Source organism: Sinocyclocheilus anshuiensis, unplaced genomic scaffold, assembly GCF_001515605.1.
Source record: "Sinocyclocheilus anshuiensis isolate Anshui unplaced genomic scaffold, SAMN03320099.WGS_v1.1 scaffold2586, whole genome shotgun sequence".
NCBI classification, from domain to species: Eukaryota; Metazoa; Chordata; class Actinopteri; order Cypriniformes; family Cyprinidae; genus Sinocyclocheilus; species Sinocyclocheilus anshuiensis.
The window spans coordinates 45,907-67,740 of NW_015552529.1; the positions used below are offsets into that span (position 1 = coordinate 45,907).

Genomic DNA, 21,834 nt, shown 5'->3' on the forward strand with positions numbered 1-21,834 from the left:
ACTGTTTTCAGAGTGCAGACACTGAAGCATACACATACAGAAAGCGCGTCTCACAGTGCGCGAGTACTCTCTCGAGTCGCATGAACGGAGAATTACACACAAAATGATGTTGAATTGTCCGTTTTGACGAGTATTCACGGTAACAGTTGATTACGTCTTAAGTGAAGGTAAACAGCAGGGAGAACATGTATCAGTACACTGCATGCACTGCAGCTGTGCATTTGGTTTTAAAGGGACAGCAGCCTAATTTAGTTACTATTGTCCGAGTCATTGATGTTAATCAAGCAACAAAAGAAAGACAGAAAATCACTCAGTGGTTTTATTTAATTTTAACACAAAGGAATGTTGTGTGTCACCGCAGTTAAATCAGTGTCTATCATGATAAAACCTTTATATCAAACCTATATAATGAGTTTGGACATTTTAGAGAAATGCTTAATAAATGCACTGTAACTAAACCCATTAGATTTTAGTGGACTAAATTTACTGTAGATTTAGTCGACTAAAATCTTATGATATTTAGTCGACTAAAACTAGACTAAAACTAAAAACAATTCAGATGACTAAAATATGACTAAAACTAAATCAAAATTTGCTGTCAGAATTAACACTGCTTTGACTAAAGATTTGTCTGGTCGACTAGTAGCCGGTCATTTGAAGCATTAGTCGACTAATCGCATGTTTTTTAATAACCCGTTTAAATCATGATAATGCGCCTTTAATTGCCTACATAGCCTAATAAGCGCTCAAGCGCAGGCATAAAGCTTGCCACAGCACACCAGTAGAAATAATGATCATGAATGTATCAGGGAAAAACTGTAAGGAGCATACCTGCAAACTCACAAGAGGTCAAAAAGGTGACATAGTATGGAATATGACCCTTGTAGGGGGGTCTGGGGGCATCCCCCGCCAGAAGAACATTTTTGAGAATTTAACATGTAAATGAAGCATTCTGGTGCACTCTGACGACAAAATAAAGGAAAAAGACAACATATGCTTCAAGTAAAAAAAGCACATTTATACCACAAACATTTTGGACAGTGCAACTCTGTTGTCATCGCCGGTGTTCATACTTCTCTTTGTGAGCAGTGGAGTCATTTATTTTTGCAAATTTTAATGTTCGCATTAGAGTGCGCATACTATCAACAAACTCCATATTTTCACTGCAGAGGAAACAGAAGCTGCATCTGAAGTGGCATTAGATGTATTTATACATACTGTTTAATGAGCTGAGGTGCCATAAATGCATTTACACCACAAAATTTCAAATGCATAAATAATTTTATAAGAGTAATGTTTTAAATATTTTTGAATATACAAGTTAAAAATCTTGGGAAACATGCAATACTTTTAAATATGAAACCAAACCACCAGTAGATGACGGTAAAGGACTGTTTTAATGAGTGAGTCATTAGTCATTCATTCAAACGGCTGATTCATTCAAAAACGAGTGACTACTGTCTTTATGAATGGGTTACTGAATCATTGACTCACTTGATTTGTTCAAAAACGTGGATTCATTCAGTATCGAAACACCGCTGTGTTGCTGGGAGACACAACAGTTCTGCTGTGGCTTTGACTGAAACTTCGTCAGCGAACTTGAGTAAAAACAGTCAATATTGTATCTGTTTAACTCACAATGAAGAACTTCCACGCCGACGACACGTTTACATGCAGATGTGAGCGTAAGTTTGCCGTCAAAACGGAGCGGCTGTGAGATGAGGTGTGTTGGATTAGAAGCAGCGGAGCGCAGACCAATCGCACATCAAACTACCACGAGAGTGATTCAAAAGCATGCGGAGCCATCTGCTCTCTGTAGCTCTCGCGGTGCTTTGATGTCATACAGCGATCGGTCTGCGCAAGTCGAACCGAGAAAGGGACTTTTGTCGAACACACTCCTGTCTACGAGCTTGCAATCTCTCTCTCTCTGCCCAGAACTAGGTCCGAACTAGGGTTGTGACGGTGAGGAAATTTTCCCACCGGTTAATCGACGTGTGACAACACCGGAAATACCGGTATCACCGTGGGGGCGGGGCATTCCCTCTTTTCCTCGCGTATCACCGTCAGCACCGTCTATCACGGCAAGCCTAGTCCGAACTGCAGTTCGTTTGCGTCATCAAGTCAGCAGCTGTTTACCCCGTTGCTTAGTAACGATGGCGCAGGAGAAGACGACAAAATGCGTAGCAAGGCTCTCTTCAACTTTATATTTATGTTTTTGAACCGTTGGTTTTGTTTCCAAAGCTTCAGTACATAACGGCACTTACGTCTGCCTTACGCACTTTCAAATAGCGGCAATTCGGAGTAAAGGAATTGTTCGTTTTTAGTTTGTTTAAATTTCCCCTCTTTTCCTTGCTTTCCTTCACTTTTGAATAGCTTAAAAGCGCAGTGCGCATTTTACTTTCACTTTCGAATTAGCGGCAGTTCGGCGTCAACTGCTTGAATGCAACAATAAAATACAACGTCAAATTCACTTTAGCGTATATATAAAACATATAACTTTTATTAACAAAACAAATAAAAAGACACCATGCTATAGGGCAGGCTATGCCTAATATAAAATAACAAATAACTTAACATAAATAACAAAGTTTAAATAGGCATACAAAACTGGAAATAGGTAAACATGTATAATATATAACCAAATAAAAAAGAAACGTACAACGTTTATTAGCAAAATTAGTAAGAAAGCTTGGAGGCACGGCATACACCTTGATGTAAAAAATAAATAAATAAATGACACAAAGTTTAAATAAAGTAAAAATCAGCAAACAATGTGGAACCAATTAAATAAGAAACGAATGTTTAAAAAAACTTCCAAAATCAGAAAAACGGCAAAAGTCAACAGGCTTTTCAAAATCCAAAATATTGCCAAACAGGCGCTTTTGCGTTGTTATTGTGAGTGCACACAAATAAACGTAGAGTCTTTACAGCTTCGAAAGATGTATTACTCTTAAATGAGAATTTTAGGAGCAAGTGAGCGCTCCGGCGCCTCCATCTGTCCTGCAGTGAGCGCGCTACTGTTCAGCTTCAACACTCCACACAGACACTTCAAAAGCACACAGTTTTTAGGTTAACATTAGATTGAGTGGCCATGTAAAGTTGCTGCTACTAACATATTTGAGGTCAATGAATGTATTACCACAAAGACCAGCTGTTAACGATCTGTCCGTCACGAACGGCATGACCTCACCACTTCCAGCAGATTTTTACATTTTTGTAATTAATTTTGTAATTTGCAACTAAGCAACTAATAAAATATTGGTCGACCAAGCCTCTTCTCTTCGACTAATGGTTAGTCGACTATTAGGGGGCAGCCCTGAAGATCAGAGATGCCCTCGATAGTGGTGTGCGATGTTGACAAAAAATTATATCGCAATATTTTTGATAACGATATTTAAAGAGGACCTATTATGCAAAAATCACTTTTATAAGGTGTTTGAACACAGTTGAGTGGCCGCAGTGTGTGAAAACAACCAGCCCGTAATGGTAAAAATCCACCCACTCATTTTTTTTTATAATCCCAATAAATCATAAACAGTCTCTCAGAACAAACGATTCCAGATTTCTCCCTACGTTGACATCATTATAGGGAGAAAGTCCCGCCCATTTGTGACGCTCTCTGCCCTATTAACATAGACAGAGGCCTGAGTGAGAAGCAGCAGTCCACCATTAATGTTTTCTTGCTGGAGATATACAATGTCAGTGCTAAAGAGGCACTACAATTGTTGTTTTGGGATGCGCCAATGAACATAGGAGTCTCCATAGACTCCCTCCATCTGAGCCGCTGAGGTTCCAAAACTATTTTCATTGGCAAAACAGAAAGAAACAGAAAATATTGTGTCTAAAATTAAAACGCAATATTAACTTCTTGTTTTTGAACTGCTGTATAAAAAAAAAAAATAGCTGATTTGCAATCACGCTCATGCGCTGATATTTGGAACAATGGCACTCTTGCTTGTGTGATATTAATTATATCATATCTTAAAAATATTTTTTAAAGCATACATGGATATTATTGCTTTCATAACTTGAATTACGGGGCATTATAACTGCATTCTAATAAGCTTCATCACAGTCAATGCTTTTGGACTCAATAAGTGTTTTTGGGTTTTTTTAATTGCAAAGTGAATAACACTCGATAATGTCAGTTCGTACAACAATAACAATATTATTTCTTTTCTCTGCTCACTTCTGGACGACTGCTGCTTCTCAAGCTGTAGGTCTATTGTTGCAAAGCACAGCATTCCAGCTTTGTGAATATTAATATCTCGATAACATGAGTCCAAACCAGTGAAATATGATTTTCAAACCCATGCTGATGAAAACAAAACGATCGTGCTGACTGACATTTGCAAAGCGCATGCATACGACGCGCGATCTCCCTATAAAGTACATTATTGAGAAATATGTCTTGGCAAGATTCACACAAACATATTCTGTTATGTCTTACATGAACGTTTAGTTAACGGTTGGAGAAAAATCTGATGTGGAACGTTATATTAGATCCATGCATTACAGTAGGTCTCAACATAGATCTGTCTCAATGTTAATCAAACATTAAAAGAAAAGACGGAATCACTCGCTGCTCTTGATTAAACTACTGTTCATTTGCATCTTTGTTCTTATTTTTAATAACAAAGATAAAATAAAAAATAGCAATATTGTGATTAATAATATAGTAATTATTATTAAGAAAAGAACTGGAGGGAAATATGCAACGTTGCTAAGTGATTTTGCTTTGGAATATTTAACTCTATTTTTCTCAAAATCAACTCTTGCTGACTCCATCGCCTTCAAACGGCTGTAGCTCAATAATTTTTTGTCCGATTTCAACAAGTCGTATCATTTTGAAGGTATTTTAATGGAGAAAGTAGAATAAAAATAAAAATAACTCATTTTTGAAAATTTGCTCATTTTGCCAGCATATATGCAGATTGCATGCGGTTGCTAAGGAGAAATGTGTGGTTACAGCGTGTTCTGAGTTGTTTCTAGGCATAATTTGAGGAATCGCTCACATCTGCAACACAAACTCTCTCAGGATCGGCGTCTGTACCTGCGCCTGTCGGAACATGCCGGGCTGGTATTCGTCCAGCCAGTCGACGTGCCACACCAGCAGCGATCCGTCCATCGGGTGGATACTAAACAGCATGTCTGCTGCTCTGTTCCAGTCACTCAGCAGCACATCCACAAGATGATCCACCGCCACCGCAGGGAGAGAGACGGAGCCCAGAGCCGCAGCATCAGCACCGCTCCCCTCCTCATCAGCATCTGCTCAGAACAGAGAGATTTCAGCTTCATATGATCCTCACATGCGGTTCACACAGGTCTATTACTGTAGAAATGCCACCAATAAAACTGCAAACACATAGACAGTGACTTTTATTTTTTAAGTAGAACAGTAAAGAAGATTTTTAGCTCAAACCGTGCTCCTTGGTGATTCATATAATGCAAGTCAATGGTTACCGGCTCTTTGAGAAAAAAACATTTTTTTTATACCATTGATCATAATATCCGACTTTCCCGGTTGGAACATAGTTGTCAGCATTAAGGGTACTGCTTTGGAGTGCTTCAGGTCCTATCTAACAGACAGGACTTTTTCTGTCCGCCTTGATGACTTTGTTTCCTCATCAGCTCCCCTTCCATTTGGAGTTCCTCAAGGCTCTATCCTGGGCCCTATGCTGTTTTCCCTGTATATGCTCCCATTTGGGTCTATTCTCAGGAAATATAATATTTCGTTTCACTGTTATGCAGATGACACACAAATTTATCTGCCACTGAAACGGGAACATGCCAGTTATTTGCAACTTCTTTTTGATTGCCTCAGAGACATTATTAAAGATTGGATGTAATTTTTTTACATTTTAATGAGAGCAAGACTGAAATTATGATATTTGGCCCAAACAAGGTCTCTAACATTGATCTGGGCCCTTTGCTTCCACGTGTTAAATCCACTGTTAAAAACCTGGGTGTAATATTGGATATGGATTTTAAACTTGACAAACAGAACAACTCTGCAGTAAAGTCAAGTTTTTATCAGTTAAGGCTTTTATCTAAAGTTAGGAATTTTTTGTCATTTAATGATTTTGAAAGGCTTATACATGTTTTTGTCACAAGGTGGCAACACTGGCCCAGGCCATCCGAAAAAGAAAAGAAAGAGACACAACAACAAAAACAACAATCTACGGAGACCGCAACATAAATAGATGGCAGCGTTGACAAGCGTTTATGAGAGAGTTATGAGATATCCACAACTCTAGTTTAACCGAGTTTAAAGACAGTGTTATCGGTCATAACTTCTGGCAACAAATAGCACAAACACTGGACAAAAATTATCATCAAATGAGGTAACGTTTAGTTTGAAAGGCTGCGCGGTCGGCTGTACACATACGCTGAGACAGCTTCAGACAGCGCGCCAGTAGCACTTCAACTTACAAAAACACACACAATTATGTCAAAATGCACGGTTTTGGTGAGTTACCTCGTAAACGTAGTCTTAACTGAGTTACAAAGTCTTAAATGACCATAAAAAGTTTGGAGAAAATCGGATGCGTGTCAAATCCGCGTCATGTGCATCAGGTTTCAAAGAGACAGCGCTGCTTAGTAAAACCGGCTGAAGTCTTTCATGATGTAAATCAAAGAACAAAAGAAAAAGAGAAATCACTTGACTGCTCTAGTCGCTGATTAACTTTTGTAGCTTGAATAAAAATTAACCAATGTAGTTTATGCATATACAATTTATAGTTTATGTGAAGATTGTTTTAAAATCACTTAAATTAAAAGTTGTTATATAGTTCAGGGCCTATTAAATGTTAAAAACAATGGCTTTCAATTATACTGTAATGTTGAATGGCTATAACTAATAGGTAAAATTGAGGGTAAATGCATTTAATATACAAACCCGATTCCAAAAAAGTTGGGACACTGTACAAATTGTGAGTAAAAAAGGAATGGAATAATTTACAAATCTCATAAACTTATATTTTATTCACAATAGAATATAGATAACATATCAAATGTTGAAAGTGAGACATTTTGAAATGTCATGCCAAATATTGGCTCATTTTGGATTTCATGAGAGCTACACATTCCAAAAAAGTTGGGACAGGTAGCAATAAGAGGCCGGAAAAGTTAAATGTACATATAAGGAACAGCTGGAGGACCAATTTGCAACTTATTAGGTCAATTGGCAACATGATTGGGTATAAAAAGAGCCTCTCAGAGTGGCAGTGTCTCTCAGAAGTCAAGATGGGCAGAGGATCACCAATTCCCCCAATGCTGCAGCGAAAAATAGTGGAGCATTATCAGAAAGGAGTTTCTCAGAGAAAAATTGCAAAGAGTTTGAAGTTATCATCATCTACAGTGCATAATATCATCCAAAGATTCAGAGAATCTTCACAATTTGTACAGTGTCCCAACTTTTTTGGAATCGGGTTTGTAGACACCAGTAGCAGTATTGGTATCAATTCTTCATTAATAACAGGCTACTTAGTAAAAAGATGCCATTAAACACGTATTTAAAATATACTATCTTTATGTTGTTTCTACATTAATTTGGAGGTTCACTTGAAAAAAAAACAAATCAGGCAACACAGAATTAATACACACGGCTCCTGATGATATGAAGTGAAACGATCAGTCTGTGCAAGAAACTGAACATTATTTACAGCATTATTACCTGTAATCCAGAGCCTCAGACAAAGCATCCAGAATGATGTCCGGTTCACGAACGAATCATTATTCTGAATTGGCTCTTTTTAGTGAACTAGTTGAACCAGTTCATCAAATCGTCTGAATCAGTTCGCGGCTCGAGCAGCACAGATCTACAAGTTACTCGATCAAAACTCACTTCCAGACGCCTGACAGTCACTGCGACTGGAAATGAGCTGAAACATCTGCGTATCTGATCCTGTGATGAATGAACGGATTCAGCTCCAGTTCCTCCAGCAGTCACTGAACCGAGGAAACAGTTCAACTCGGACCGAAGACCGATGAGCCGCTGCTATGAGCATGTGTGAACCGAGAGCTCGAATGAAGGGCTGAAATGAACGTTTTCATGGTTTCTCATGGTTTATGTAAAAAGCTGAGCTGATGAAGACTAGTTTATTGACTTTATATGCTTTAAACTATAAAACATCCACGTTTCACATTATTATTGGCTGCTTTAATAATATAATTGCGTATACGTGATGTCATTGTGTGATTACATAAACAAACTAATGAATTAAACCAGTTCATTGAAACGAACTAACCAACAGAACCAGTTAATGGACAAGAATCAGATTTACACATTTGCCTGGGGCTCTGGATTACAGATAATAATGTCATAAATAATGTTCAGTTTCTTGCACAGACCGATCGTTTCACTTCTTAAGACATCAATATATCATCAGGAGCCACAGGGATTCATATTGTGTTCCTTGATATGCTTTTTTTATACTCAAAGTGCCGGTACCCATTGACTTGCATGTTATGAGTCACCAAGGAGCACGGGTTCAGCTGAAGAAAACGAGTCACCTACATCTTGGATGGCCTGAGAGTTAGTAAATTAACAGCAAACTTGCCCCTTTTAGACTTTTAGACTCTATTCATTTACTAACTGCTTCTCTAATCTTTTTGTATTCTATCTGTTTTCTTTTTATTTATTATACAATTAACACAATGCAAAAAAAGGCCTCTAACACTATCTTGCTCTATTCTTTATTCTGTTTTCTTTCTTTTTTTCTATTCTGTTTTCTCTATTTATTATATAATACAAAATAATAAACCTTGCTACGTGTACTGTGTTAGGCTAACTGAGACTTGTTATAGCACATATCATTGCTCTTTTGTTGATTCTGATAGCTTCTATTGTCCTCATTTGTAAATCGCTTTGGATAAAAGCATCTGCTAAATGACTAAATGTAACTGTCCCTTTAATAAATGGTTCTGCCTCATCTTGGTTCACATCCTGCTCTGAATGCTCACATTAGTGTCACTCTCACATAACGTAAATCAGTCCTGTCCTCTGATATATGGCTGAGATGATGCACACGGTACCGTAGCGCTCTGTGGGTCCGTTCTGCTCGCCGCTGCTCCTCAGCTGCTGTAGAAACACCTCCATGCTCAGCGTCAGGTGCAGCTCTTTGTTGTTGAGCCAGTGAACGGTGAAAGGGCCGCCCGGTTCCTCCTCATCAGAGCCGTTCATGGACGAGATGGAGGGCAGCAGAGGGATGTCTGCACACAAGCATCACCATCACATTTACATTATCTGTCTTCAAACAGACAAAAGACTCTGCTTTCTGCAAAACTAAATTCAAATTTTGCACTTAAATATTATCAATATTTGAATTTAAAAGACAATTTCAGTTAGGGGGAAACAAAGCTCTTGGCTTCTCTCCTGAGGCCACAAGAAGGCGCATCGAGCAAAATATTGCTAATACACGTTTATTAAATCAATAAATCAACATGACTATCTGTGAAAAAGTGCGTAACCTTCATAAACCAAATATAATTAAGTTGCTTAAACAATTACAAACAAAACAGCATTATGTATGCATAGTTTACACTACAAAAAATGATTTTCTTATTTAGTATTTTTGTCTTGTTTTCTAGTATAAATATCGTCTCGGTTAAGATGATACGTAAGGAACCTGATGACCAGGTTATGCGACGGGAGCGTAGACAGCCTTGGTGGTTGATGTACGCAACGGTCGCAGTATTGTCCGTCCGGACCAGTACGTGCTTGTCGTGTAGCAGCGATTTGAAGAGGCGCAGAGCAAGCCATACTGCTAGCAACTCGAGGCAGTTGATATACCACTCCGGGGGAAGGAGTGGTGCAGTCACCATCTCCTGAAGAGCAGGATCCAGAGTCTCCGGGTCGCCCGTCTCAGGGACGCCGCTTGCTGCGCCGCTATCCTGCTGCCAGCTCCACGCAGCGTCCGGTGTGAAGGCTACTGCTGGGGCCGAGCTGGAGCAGAGGTGGAGGCAGCAGAAGGGCGCAGGGGCAGGCGGAGGAGCTGCAGCCGGTGGCGGGGGGTTGACAGCAGCGGGCCGCCGGGGCAGGATGTGCTTAATTGCCTCCGTCTGCTTCTGTGTGGCGGAGAACTGCTGGGCGTTCCTGGACCACCAAGGTGGACATCGTCTGACCCAGGGACCGCACCGTGACTTTCGTCGCCCGTAGGGCAGTGCACAGCTCCAGCATCACACCCGGGTCAGAACTACCCTCGTGCAGCTGCTTCAATGCCTTGGCCTGGAAGACTTGCAGGAGGGCCATGGCGTGCAGGGCGGAGGCAGCATGTCCAGCAGCTCTGTAAGCCTTGGCTGTTAGAGCGGACGAGAACTTACAAGCTCTGGACGGGAGGCGTGGATTACCCTGCCAGGCAGCAGTGCTCTGCGGGCAAAGCTGCATCGCAATAGCGCGCTCGACTGGGGGGGATCTCCACATACACCTTAGCCGCCCCGCCGTTGAGGGTAGTGAGGACGGAAGAGGCACTAGCTCTGTTTCAGGAAGAAAAAGATGCCCTCAAAGACCTAGTAACCTCTTCATGCACCTCCAGGAAGAATGGAACTGGAGGTGGACGCCGAGGATCGGCGTACGGCACCCCCAGGAACCAATCATCCAGCCTCGAGCGCTCCAGAGATGGAGGGGGTTTCCATTGCAACCCGACACTCTCAGCAGCCCGGGAAAGCATAGCAGTCAGCTCTGGATCTGACTCGGGCAATGCCACCTTCCCTGACGGAGGCAAAGCAGCCGAGTCTTCATCTCCAAAGCCTAGCTCATCTTCCGATGCAGTGATCGACTGTCGTCCGCCGGGGCTACGAACGAGATGCTAGGCCCCGCCTCCAGGGGCTCAGCAGTCTCATCACGGAACACCACGGGGTGCGATGTGCTGGAGGAGTGAGGGGCCCGCGGAGATGCACTCAGTGGGGAAGCCCTCACTGTAATCCTCAGATCACCCTGACCATATGCCGAAGTAGTCCTCCGCTGCTGTGAGACAGAGGAACTTGATCGGGGCATAGCAAGGGAGACTCCCCCTCGTTTCATGAAGAGGAGCCTCGATCGCGACATCGCGATGGTCATGTTCCCGCAATGAGAACATGAATCTCCCACGAGCGCTGCCTCAGCGTGCTCAAAGCCCAGGCACGAGATGCAGCGATCGTGACCATCAGATGGAGCCAGGAAGCCAGGAATCATCTTGATTCAAGAATGTTTAGATATTTATACTAGAAAACAAGACAAAAACACTAAGTAAAAGAATCATTCTTTGGTCTCACCTCCAGCGGGTTCTGGTTCTGCGCTCGGGTGTTGCTGGAGCTCTTCTTCATGCTGTTATTCTTCATCACGTCATTGCTGCAGTGATTGTGTCTGAGTCCAGACAGAAGACAGTCGCTGGGCAGCAGTGTTTCGGCCCACAGGCGACACACGCTGTCCTTGCAGCAGGTCAGCAGCACGTTACACACGGCACCTCTGGAAGTAGTAGTATATTTTTATTTAATGCCATGTCAGCATCTTAAGCTATTTTCATGGCAAAAACAATTCAAAAAATACAAGTGGCCTATAACAAATACAATAAAAACCAGCAAACAAACAAACAAACAAGTTATATTACACAAGATTTTTTACATTAACATATGATAAAAATTATACTAAGTGAGTTCACTTCATAAAAGAGTTTTCTACATACATAAAAAGCGGGACAGTCCAATAAAATGTGATGCAATCTAGGAAATTTTTTTACCTATTATAGTTCAAGCTGGGTTCATATAGTTATAGTTATATGCTGGGTATTATAATTATAGCTGGGTTCAAGCCATTTCCAAAACTGTTTTTATTTCGTCCATAGCTTGAACGTAACAAAAGTTATGGTTATCTGAAGTTGGCTGATTTTCAGGAACAGAATTTTGAGAAAAACTGGTTTAAAGAGAGGCAATGAAAATAAAAGCACAACAGTCAAGTATCACAAGTAAAAGTCACTTTAATGTGTTAAAGACTTATTTTAGTCACTGTACATGTTGTAAAAGATACAAATGACCCCAAGGAACACACAACACTTAAGTGTATATCTGTTCATAAAACATCACAGATTACAGCGTGCAGGCGATCTCCAATTCTTCTCCTGCTCTACTACTACGGATTTATAATACATAACCAGACACAGTTAGAACTGTAACTTATAGTTTTTTGTTCTAAACTTGTAGTTTTATTTCACGCTGTCACCGTTTGAACTAAATGAAAGTAATGCATAGCGTTAATATGAAAGTGGTGCTGGTCCATTTAAGAACGAGAGCTGTCATTGCACAAGCAGACAGGCTAACATTACCCCAAACTCTGCATGCTGTAGTTCACACAGGACTAGCGGAAAATGTGCATGGATATGCCTTTATTATATACGTTACATAGTTTATTTTGAAAGGTGAACTGTCTTTGTAGAGCTAAGGGAAAGCACCTCAGCAGCGCGTGTTAGCAAACTAGAGAAAGACACAGTCTTTTCTGCTGGCCACAATTAAATCGCTATTTTTCTGCACTAAACAAGTGAATTTGGCCAAGTTACACTACCGGTCAAAAGTTTGGGATCAGAAGGATTTGTAATGTTTTTTACAGGAGTCTCTTCTGCTCATCAAGGCTGCATTTATTTCATCAAAGATACAGGAAAAAGATGTATATTGTGAAATATTATTATGATGCATTACAAGTCTTACTGATCCCAAACTTTTGACCGGCAGTGCATTTTCAGAGATGATAGACAAGATGTTATAGAATAATAATTTAACGAAAACCCAATTTTGACCAAAAAACTGACATTCCACCTATTTTTTTGAATTTCCTGAAAACGTCCCAGCGCGACATCCGACGGGTTTTCCTAGCTCGCATCACAAATATGTTTGACAGAAAGGAGAATCTTGCAGAACATGCATTGAGTCAGTCTTGTATGACCTATGCGACATCTAGCAAATACCACTTGATCAGATCTAGTTTTACAAGAGATTAAAAATCAGTTTGAAATGTCCGGAGGGACAGAGCGGTCAGCAGGGCTCTCTACACGCCTCTACTCACCTGGGCATGTATCTGCTGGTCTTCCTCCAGGAGAAGCCGGTGACGGAGCGAGGGTGAGCCAGGTAAATGAAGGAGAAGTTGATCTCGGCTCCGGAGCGCAGGTCGAGCGGCGTGAAGAGTTTGGTGACGTCTGCTTGCCATTTACTGGTGCTGTACCACACCTTCACCAGACAGTCGTCCTGCAACAACACAATCCTTCAATAACTGTGCATTCAAGTCAGAAAGACCGTATTTAGGAGCTGAGTGAACATGTTTCAGTGGGAAACTCATAACTCTTTTTAAGCCCAGAGCTTCCAAGTTAGTGAGAAAACATGGGAGAAGCAATAGATGCAGCGTCTGTATTGATGGTAAACTTGCTGATTTATTTATCATTTTACATCAGCATCAAAGACACTTTTATCTCCATAGCCTTTGATGTTGTTTGAGATCTATATGCATGGTTGATAATGTCTTATGAGTTTGTTATTTTGAAACACGTAATGCCAATTCTATTTCATTCTGGTTTTTACTGTATTTCTGTACAGCAATTAAATGTGCTTTATGAATAAACTTGAACATGAATTATATTCATGTCGAGTAATATGATTTAAAATAGTCTTAATAACGATAATAATTCTATAAATTCTATACGATAATTTAAAAATATTATTTGTACAACTGAAAAATAAATAAATAAAAATTACACCATTTTTCAATTTAATATTGGATAAAAAATCGAATACTTTTGTAAATTTGTTTAAATATCTGATTTTTTTTTTTTTTAATTTACAATAAGACCAAGTTGCATGTACAAAATATGATTGTATTGTACAATTACAATAGAATACATTAGGGCTTCATTAGTTAACATTAGTTAACAAACTGCCAATGAAAAAATCTTCTAAACATTTGTTAATTTTAGGTAATTCCAATATTTAATAACACATTGTTAAAATCAAAAGTGCAACTGTGTTATTTAATGAGCTAACATGAACTAAGAGTTGTATTTTTTAAACAAAGATTCTATAGCAAACGTAGCTTTTGCTCAATTTGATACCAGCATATCCCTAATATATAATAATAATTTACAATTCAATTTAAATTGAATAAAAACATAAAAAGCAAAAATACACCTAATGTGCATTCTTTATTCATCATTTAATAGAAGCAAGGTTAAAAACAAAAACAATTAATTTTATGCAGAAATGGCTTATCGTTACTCACTTATGCTCCAACCAACACAACTGACCGGATTTGAAATTATATTTTCTTATTATAAACAAACAGACTCATCATATTACATGTGAGGTCATATTATATAATGCATCTCATACATATATAATGTGCACACGTCATACATGTACAAACACAAACCTGTCCTGCGGTCGCAAAAAACTCTCCATCCGGGGAGAACTTGATGAAGTGAGTGGGAGCGGCGGACCTGTGACAACCAGAGAGACTTTACTGAGAACACAAACTTAATGGTTCAATTTTAGTAATCAAAAAGCATGTCTAATTAATTGGAATCATGAAATATATTCAATTAAAGGTTTAACAAAAATTACATTTTTAGGGACTTATGAAATCCATTTTATTTTTTCTAAATTCTGTTTTTTTAGTTAAAATGAATTGAAATGAATAATATTTTTTCAGTACTTTTGACCAATTCTCGATTTTTTACGTTTTTTAACTAGTCACCTTGTAAATGTAACTACAACATGATTCAAGTAACTTTTACTTTATTAACCCTCTAGTTAACAACAATTTATTAAAGGTTTAACAAAAACGTAAATTTTAGGGACTTATGAAATCCATTTTATTTTTTCTAAATTCAGTTTTTTTAGTTAAAATGAATTGAAATGAATAATTAATTGAAATCATGAAATGCATACAATGTAACAACCATTTTTTGAACGTTTAAAAAAAATTACATTTTTATGGCCCTATGAAATTCACATTATTTTTCCCAAATTTTACTGTAATCTGTGTAAAAATTAACGTATTTATTTATTCATTCTGTGCTGTCTAGGGCTGGGCGATATGGCGAAAAATAAAAATCTTGATTTTTTTTCAGTACTTCTGACCGATTTTCGATTTTACCTTGTCACCTTGAAAATGTAACTACAACATGATTCAAGTAACTTTTACTTTATTAACCCTCTAGTTAAAGAAAATTCTATTCCGAGTGCAGCACACATGAAGTTGTCAACATGATGTAAATGTTAAACAAATCACTTGTTAAATATCTTTGCAGAAAAGATGCATGAACTACAACTACATCTTGTACAAACTTGTCTTATATTATATGTTGAGAAATAATACAAGGAAGATGCTTTAAAAAAATCTCAAAAGTCAAGGTAATTCAAAATGACTGAAGGTATAACACAAGTAACGTTAGACTATTATTAACTATAAATGTTCTGTAAAAACAATGAACAGCAGCTTTCAGTCTGTCACCATGATGCAAACATGAAATATCAGACATACAGTAGTAGTTCTTTACAGGTTTTTAATTCTGTTGCGCTGCTTTTCCATTGTTTTTTCGATGTAAACATGGACGTGTTTGACTGTTGCGCTCGCGTCTCATGCATGAAACGACTTTCTAAAAACACTGCGCTCATGTTAAAAGAAGTTCACTCCCATCTTCTTGCATGCTTCTCTTATTCCACTGCCCGCGTCGCATCTTTGTCAACACAAAAGCGCGTTCTGTGTGATATGAGCATGTCACATGTGAGCGGCTAATCACGTGCGGTTGGATCGTTCTTTTCTCTTTACTATTATCATTGGCATATTGTCAAAGTGTCTAATTCTAACGTTTGGTAATATTTCTATTCAAAGTTGCGATTCCTCGATTTCTAAAAAATAAACACATTCAAATTAATCGATAAAATCGGAAAAATCACCCAGCCCTAGTGCTGTCTATTTTATTTTATAAAACGGAGAGTTCCGGTGCTTGATTCTGATTGGCTGAGCCGTGTTCGAAGCTGTTGTAAATGACTCTACAAAGTAACATACACCTTTGTTTACGTTTGTGTGTTGCTCGGCAACCACTTTGTTGCAACCACAACTGTTTCTGAGGAGCTACATTGTTTGGTGGAAGAATACTGTTTTTATTAATATCATTACACTTTATTTGCTCCGTTTTATTTTGTGAAACCGTACTACGTATATGGAATAACCGTTTTATAAAAGCAATAATCCCCGTGAAGCCGTGGTTTACAGTGAATTTATAACAGCTTCGCGTCGTGCCTAACAACACCCCTTAGCTGTTATAAACTCACTGTAAACCACGGCTTCTTGGTGCTTATTGCTTTATTTTCTGGATTTATGATTTAATACAACTTTATCATCAAAAATGGTGGTAATCTATTTAAGGCATAAAACACTGGAGCTGCCTGACGTGTATTCAGTGATGTGATGTGATGGACGAACACTGACTTGCACTGCCAAACGCTTCTCCAGGAGCGCTGAGGAGCAGCGGGTTCGGTCTCTGCGCTGGACTGAGCGTCACACCACAGCTGCAGACACGACGAGCCCGTCAGCAGACACGAGCCTGCGCACAGCGTCAGAGAGAGAGGTCAGCGGCCCGTCGCACACAGCACAAGCACACGCTGATCTCACGTACCTGTGGGGTGCCACGTCAGGATCTGTGCGACCGACTGAAGGACGAACTGCCCGCTCTTCTGCCAGTGATAGCTCCGCTTCTGCTGAGCACAAACACACACAGCAAATCATTCACATGCATGCATCTGACAGACGCTTTTATGCATTGCATTCAAGGAATACATGCCTTCGGTTCATGCAGTCGCTGGGAATCGAACCCATGACTTTGCATTTCATGACTAGGGTTGGGCATTGATTCCGATTCTGCTTATCGATTCCCAGTTTGGATTCCAATAAAAGTCAAACATTTAGATATCAAACATATTTATTCTGTGTCTCTTTTTGCAAAACATTAAATTGCTGCTGAATAATACCATAAATAAAAACCGGACTCGATTAAGAGCTGTTTGTGTGCAAAACAGAGCGGCATTATTCTGGATAAACTGAGACTTTTTTTTAACCCCTTAACTGCCATCCCCATTTTTGAAAATTCACGAGAAAGTGCACTATCCAAACTTAAATTATTATAATTCATGAACGCTTTTGAATACAGACCTAAGGTTGGTCTCTTTCTAAAGAAGACAATTAGCAGATTATTACAGAAGTGAAATCATTTAATAAAATTCAAGTATTAAAAAGTTACACGTTTAAATTTACTGTAAAGAAAATGTATTGTACTATTTTTATTTTATTTAAAATAAATATTTTACAAATAGTTAAAAATACAAAATTGCTATAACATTAAAGCCATGTGTCTACATAAGTTGTGTTCCAAATTTGAAGTCAATATAAAAAAATTGAGGTTCATATGCAATTTTGTTTAGGTGTTATACCAAAAAAAGCCACCGGGCGCCACCCAAACTCCGTTGAATTTTTTTTTTATGCATTTCTGTCAAATCTATAAATTTCTCTCTCAATATTACATCTATCCCAAAATGACCACCAAATATGTAATCTTGAGACTCGGACCTTTCCAACAATATGTATTGTTGTCAAGATTATAAGAAGTTTTAATTCTAAAAGTCCAGAATACACACCCCCGGTCAGGGGGAGGAGACCGCTAAAGGATTTTGAAGTACAATGTCCGATTTCAAAATGGTTTTCACAGGATGAATTTTGAGATTTTAAGCTTTCAATGGTATATAACTTATGATGATTACTAAAACACGTGATAGGGAAAAATGCAACGAAATAAATACTTTTTGTGACGAAGGTCAGAACTCCTGTTATGATATGTAACTACATAATTCCTACATAATTTGTAAAAAAAAAAATGGTAAAATATCTATTTAGGAGTCTTAGACTTTTCCAATGATATATAGTTTGTCATGATTACATTAGGATTTAATTGTAATATAGTGAAGTAAACTTAGGCGTCCCGTGACAGTTAAGGGGTTTAAAGAAGGTTGTAGTTCTCTCACAATTCTGAAGAAAAATATTAGACAACTAAACAAAATCTCATGGAATTTATGAATGGAATGATTCAATGATTTACTTGTTTTATTACTGGATGAATCAGTGTTTTTGAATGAATCTCTTGAATGAATGATTCAAAAACAGCCACTTTTCACCACCTAAAAAAAGATGCACACACAGGAATTGATAGGTGGGATTGAAATTTTAATTTTACAACAAGTATCCGATTCTGGAATTGATTTTCGATTCCCAACCCTATTCATGACCGCTTTAATAGAGTGCATTTATTCCAGAATAAAACTCACTTTTTGTGCTTTTCCTTGTGGACTGACCTCCACCGGCTCAAACACACAAATAATGTTTCCGTACGATGCTGCGATCTGAAAACAGAGCAGATTTAGAGAGTCTGCACAGTAACAATCCTGTTCGGATGCTCTTGCTGAATCCTAAAAACTTTCCCAGATCACTTCAAACGCTTTTTTTCAGAAAGGTTCCCACGCTCGCACAATGAGCTGGTAACGTGAGCACACTATGGGTGGATGGTTTTAATTAAGGGCAAGCGAGAGAGCATTTCAAAACTCTTTAGGTCCAGGAACAGTTTGTGTGTGTGTGTGTGTGTGAGTGTGTGAGTGTGTGAGTGTGTGTGTGAGTGTGTGTGTGAGTGTGTGTCACAAATCGGTGATCAATCAGACTGTTATAAACAGATCTTGATGTGAAAATGATACCGTAAGCATTAATTACTGCTGCTCATGTCTTAATGTATCATACATGACAGCTGACGAACAGTATTTACTACACAAGTCTCAAATCACTGGTGTTGAACTTAAGAAGGGAATCATAGACATATCCCAATATCCCATTTTCATACTTTACTCTTCTAAACTGGCCTGTTATCTATAATAAACTATAAACAAGCTCAAAAGAGTTCACATATGTTGGCTGTTCAGTATTCATTACTCATTCAAGATCAACATAATTAGCCAGAGCAAGACGCTCAGCGTATCCGAGAACACACTTCACACCCTAATGATAAATAATATTTATACAGCCTTACGCAATATGTTTACTTTTCTGGATACCTGGAAAGTTCTGGAAAATGTAATGGTTAAAGTATGGTTTTAGTAATAAAAAAGCATTTCTAATTAATTGGAATATATTCAATTTAACAAAAATGTATTAAAAGTTTAACAAAAATGTAATTTTTAGGGACTTATGAAATCCATTTTATTTTTTTCCCCAAATCCTATTTAATTTTTTTCTAAATTTCATGTTTTTCATTTACATGTTTCTGAATTCTGTTTTATTAGTTTATTAGTTGAATTGAAATGAATAGTTAATTGAAATCATGAAATGTATATACAATTTAACCATTTTTTAAACGTTTAACAAAAAATTTATTTTTAGGGCCCTATGAAATTCACATTATTTATTATATTCTCACATTTTCCTGTAATCTGTTTAAGTGCTGTACAAATGTATTTATTTATTTATTCTGTGCGGTCTATTTTATTTTTTTTATTTAGTACAAATGTGTTATCAAAAAGGGTGGTAATCTAATTAAGGCATAAAACATTATAAAACTGAATTCATCTTTGAAAATGTGTTCAAATGAAGATTTAACCATTCTTCATAATTTAACCAAGATTTTTTTGGTAAACAACAAAATAGAAACACACTACTAATTAACACACAGACGTCACATTTAAATAGCAGTCTTTTGTGCTTTCGTTTTCACAGAAACTTACTTAAGTGCATTTTTCTTAAGTGCACAGGACTACTTTTGATGTATTCATCCAAATTTTGCCAAATGAGTCCCTGAGAAGCAAACCCAGGACCTTGGTCTTGCTGTTATGGTGTTGCTCTAATGTCTGCGCTACAGGAATGTGACACTAGATATAGGCCTGTCCCACGAGCCCCGGACACACGGACAAAACAAGATCAGTAGCACAAACACACACACAGTCTGATACTGATAACCACAGTGAGTTCTACATATCATCTATAATGTGGAGCAGGGAGTGCAGGACAATATATATTTTCATTTCATGTTTGAGTGGATCGAAAACATGCAAAACACACATTTAAGTGTTTATTTTATTGCACATCTATTTGCGTCTGAAGATTTCAATCTTTAAAGAGTTTTTCTCTTCACAGTTTTACTCCTCTCTATATTCTGTAGGTTTGTTCATATTTCATTCACACTGATTTCTACAACATTTCACTCATAAAAACGTGGTGAAAATGTGTTTGATTTCTGTCTGTTGACAGTATTTTCTGATTTATGGAGTTATAAAAAGAGAAATCCAAAATTCCGTCTGGAAAAAAACTTTAATTCTAATACGACAACAAAATCAAACTAGATTTATGAACCTGGATTAATCCAATGTTCGGATTTCTGATCTGCAAATGTCTGCAAATTATTGCACAGTTAATCTGATACTGAGGACCACAGTGAGCATCTGGGCAATTTTTCAGATTTTATCAATGAATCCTAATGTAATGTTTTGCTATATATTTTTTTTTAAATCGAGGAATCACATTTTTAAATGTTTTCATTTACTGTTAATAATCGCTGCTGCTGCTGTTACACTGATAGTCAGGAAGAGTTATAAAATATTTAGCATTTTTATTTGACATTATTTCTGAACATATCAGACAATATTTGCCTTCATATTTCATGCATCTTTTCTGCAAAGATATTTAGCAACTGAATTTGTTTTGCATGTACAGCATGCTGAACTTCATGTGAACAGAACTTTCTTTAACCAGATGGTTCATAAAGAGAACGTTACGTTTTAAACTGACTAGTTAATCATTAAAAAAAATCAAAATAGAAATCTTGCATTGGTCAGATGTTCTGCTATGTTGTGCCGTATCGCTCAGGTTTACCGTGAAGGGCTGGTTGTTGACGCGGCCCACAGAGAAGCAGTTGTCTCCGGGGTTGACGGCTCCTGTGAGCACCTGGTGCAGGTTCATGCTTCTTGGCACACTTGAGTTTCAGCACGAACCCCTGCAAACAGATGGAGAATCAGTGACTGCTAGTGTTGGGCGATATGCTCAATTTTCATATCGTCAGCCTGTGAGATCGCCGATACACGATATTATCGTGCTAATTGATTGAATTATTTATTTACCTAAAATAAAAGCAGCCTAATTTTTCTAATATGACTGAATTTGAATATTTAACATCAAAAAAAATTATTAGAAACATCGTAAGTTACTAATTATAATGCTTACATTTCGTCAGTTATTCAAAAAGCAGCTACAGAAAATGAGCAAAGAACATTACATTACCAAAGAACATCATCACTCAGTCTAGCGCGAGTATATGCACTTTAAAAACACTCCCGTTAAACTCAGTGAATCTACACTGTATGATGAATAAATCTCTTACACTTACATAGCCTACATCGCACATGCTTCTGCTTTATGATGAGAGAATTGGCGAGTCAGAAATCAGTCAGAGCGTGCTTAAAAATAAACTGTTTCAGCGGTGAGTCATCTGAACGCCTCTGATTGGCCGCTGCATTCATAAGCTCAGCATAATTGTGTGTGATTGGTTATAACGCGCAATACTGTAAAACGCGGAAAAAGAAATACAATGCAACAAATAAGCCCTAATATTAATTAGAGAGTATTAGTAGCCTGATAATAATACATCAGCCACAGGCGATATCTCGGACTATCATCGATACACGATACTTTCGTCTATCAGCACAACCGACTGACAGGTGTCAGCAGAAACACACAGCACTGATCACACACACACACACACACACTCACTCACTCACTCACTCACTCAC

General features: G+C 38.1%; 1 protein-coding gene across 1 annotated transcript in view; it reads right to left on the minus strand.

Moving 5' to 3' along the window:
* LOC107663590 (dmX-like protein 1) overlaps positions 1-18,891 on the minus strand; it is a 64,558-nt gene extending 45,667 nt beyond the window's left edge. The window contains exons 1-11 of the mRNA XM_016453821.1: positions 18,844-18,891; positions 18,337-18,411; positions 16,638-16,719; positions 16,451-16,565; positions 14,387-14,453; positions 13,034-13,212; positions 11,254-11,446; positions 10,846-11,173; positions 10,126-10,476; positions 9,037-9,213; positions 5,054-5,268 (exon numbers count right to left, since the gene is read on the minus strand). Of these exons, the coding sequence (XP_016309307.1) occupies positions 5,054-5,268; positions 9,037-9,213; positions 10,126-10,476; positions 10,846-11,173; positions 11,254-11,446; positions 13,034-13,212; positions 14,387-14,453; positions 16,451-16,565; positions 16,638-16,719; positions 18,337-18,411; positions 18,844-18,891 (1,830 nt within the window). The remainder of the gene's footprint in view (positions 1-5,053; positions 5,269-9,036; positions 9,214-10,125; positions 10,477-10,845; positions 11,174-11,253; positions 11,447-13,033; positions 13,213-14,386; positions 14,454-16,450; positions 16,566-16,637; positions 16,720-18,336; positions 18,412-18,843) is intronic.
* Positions 18,892-21,834: the final 2,943 nt, after the last annotated feature.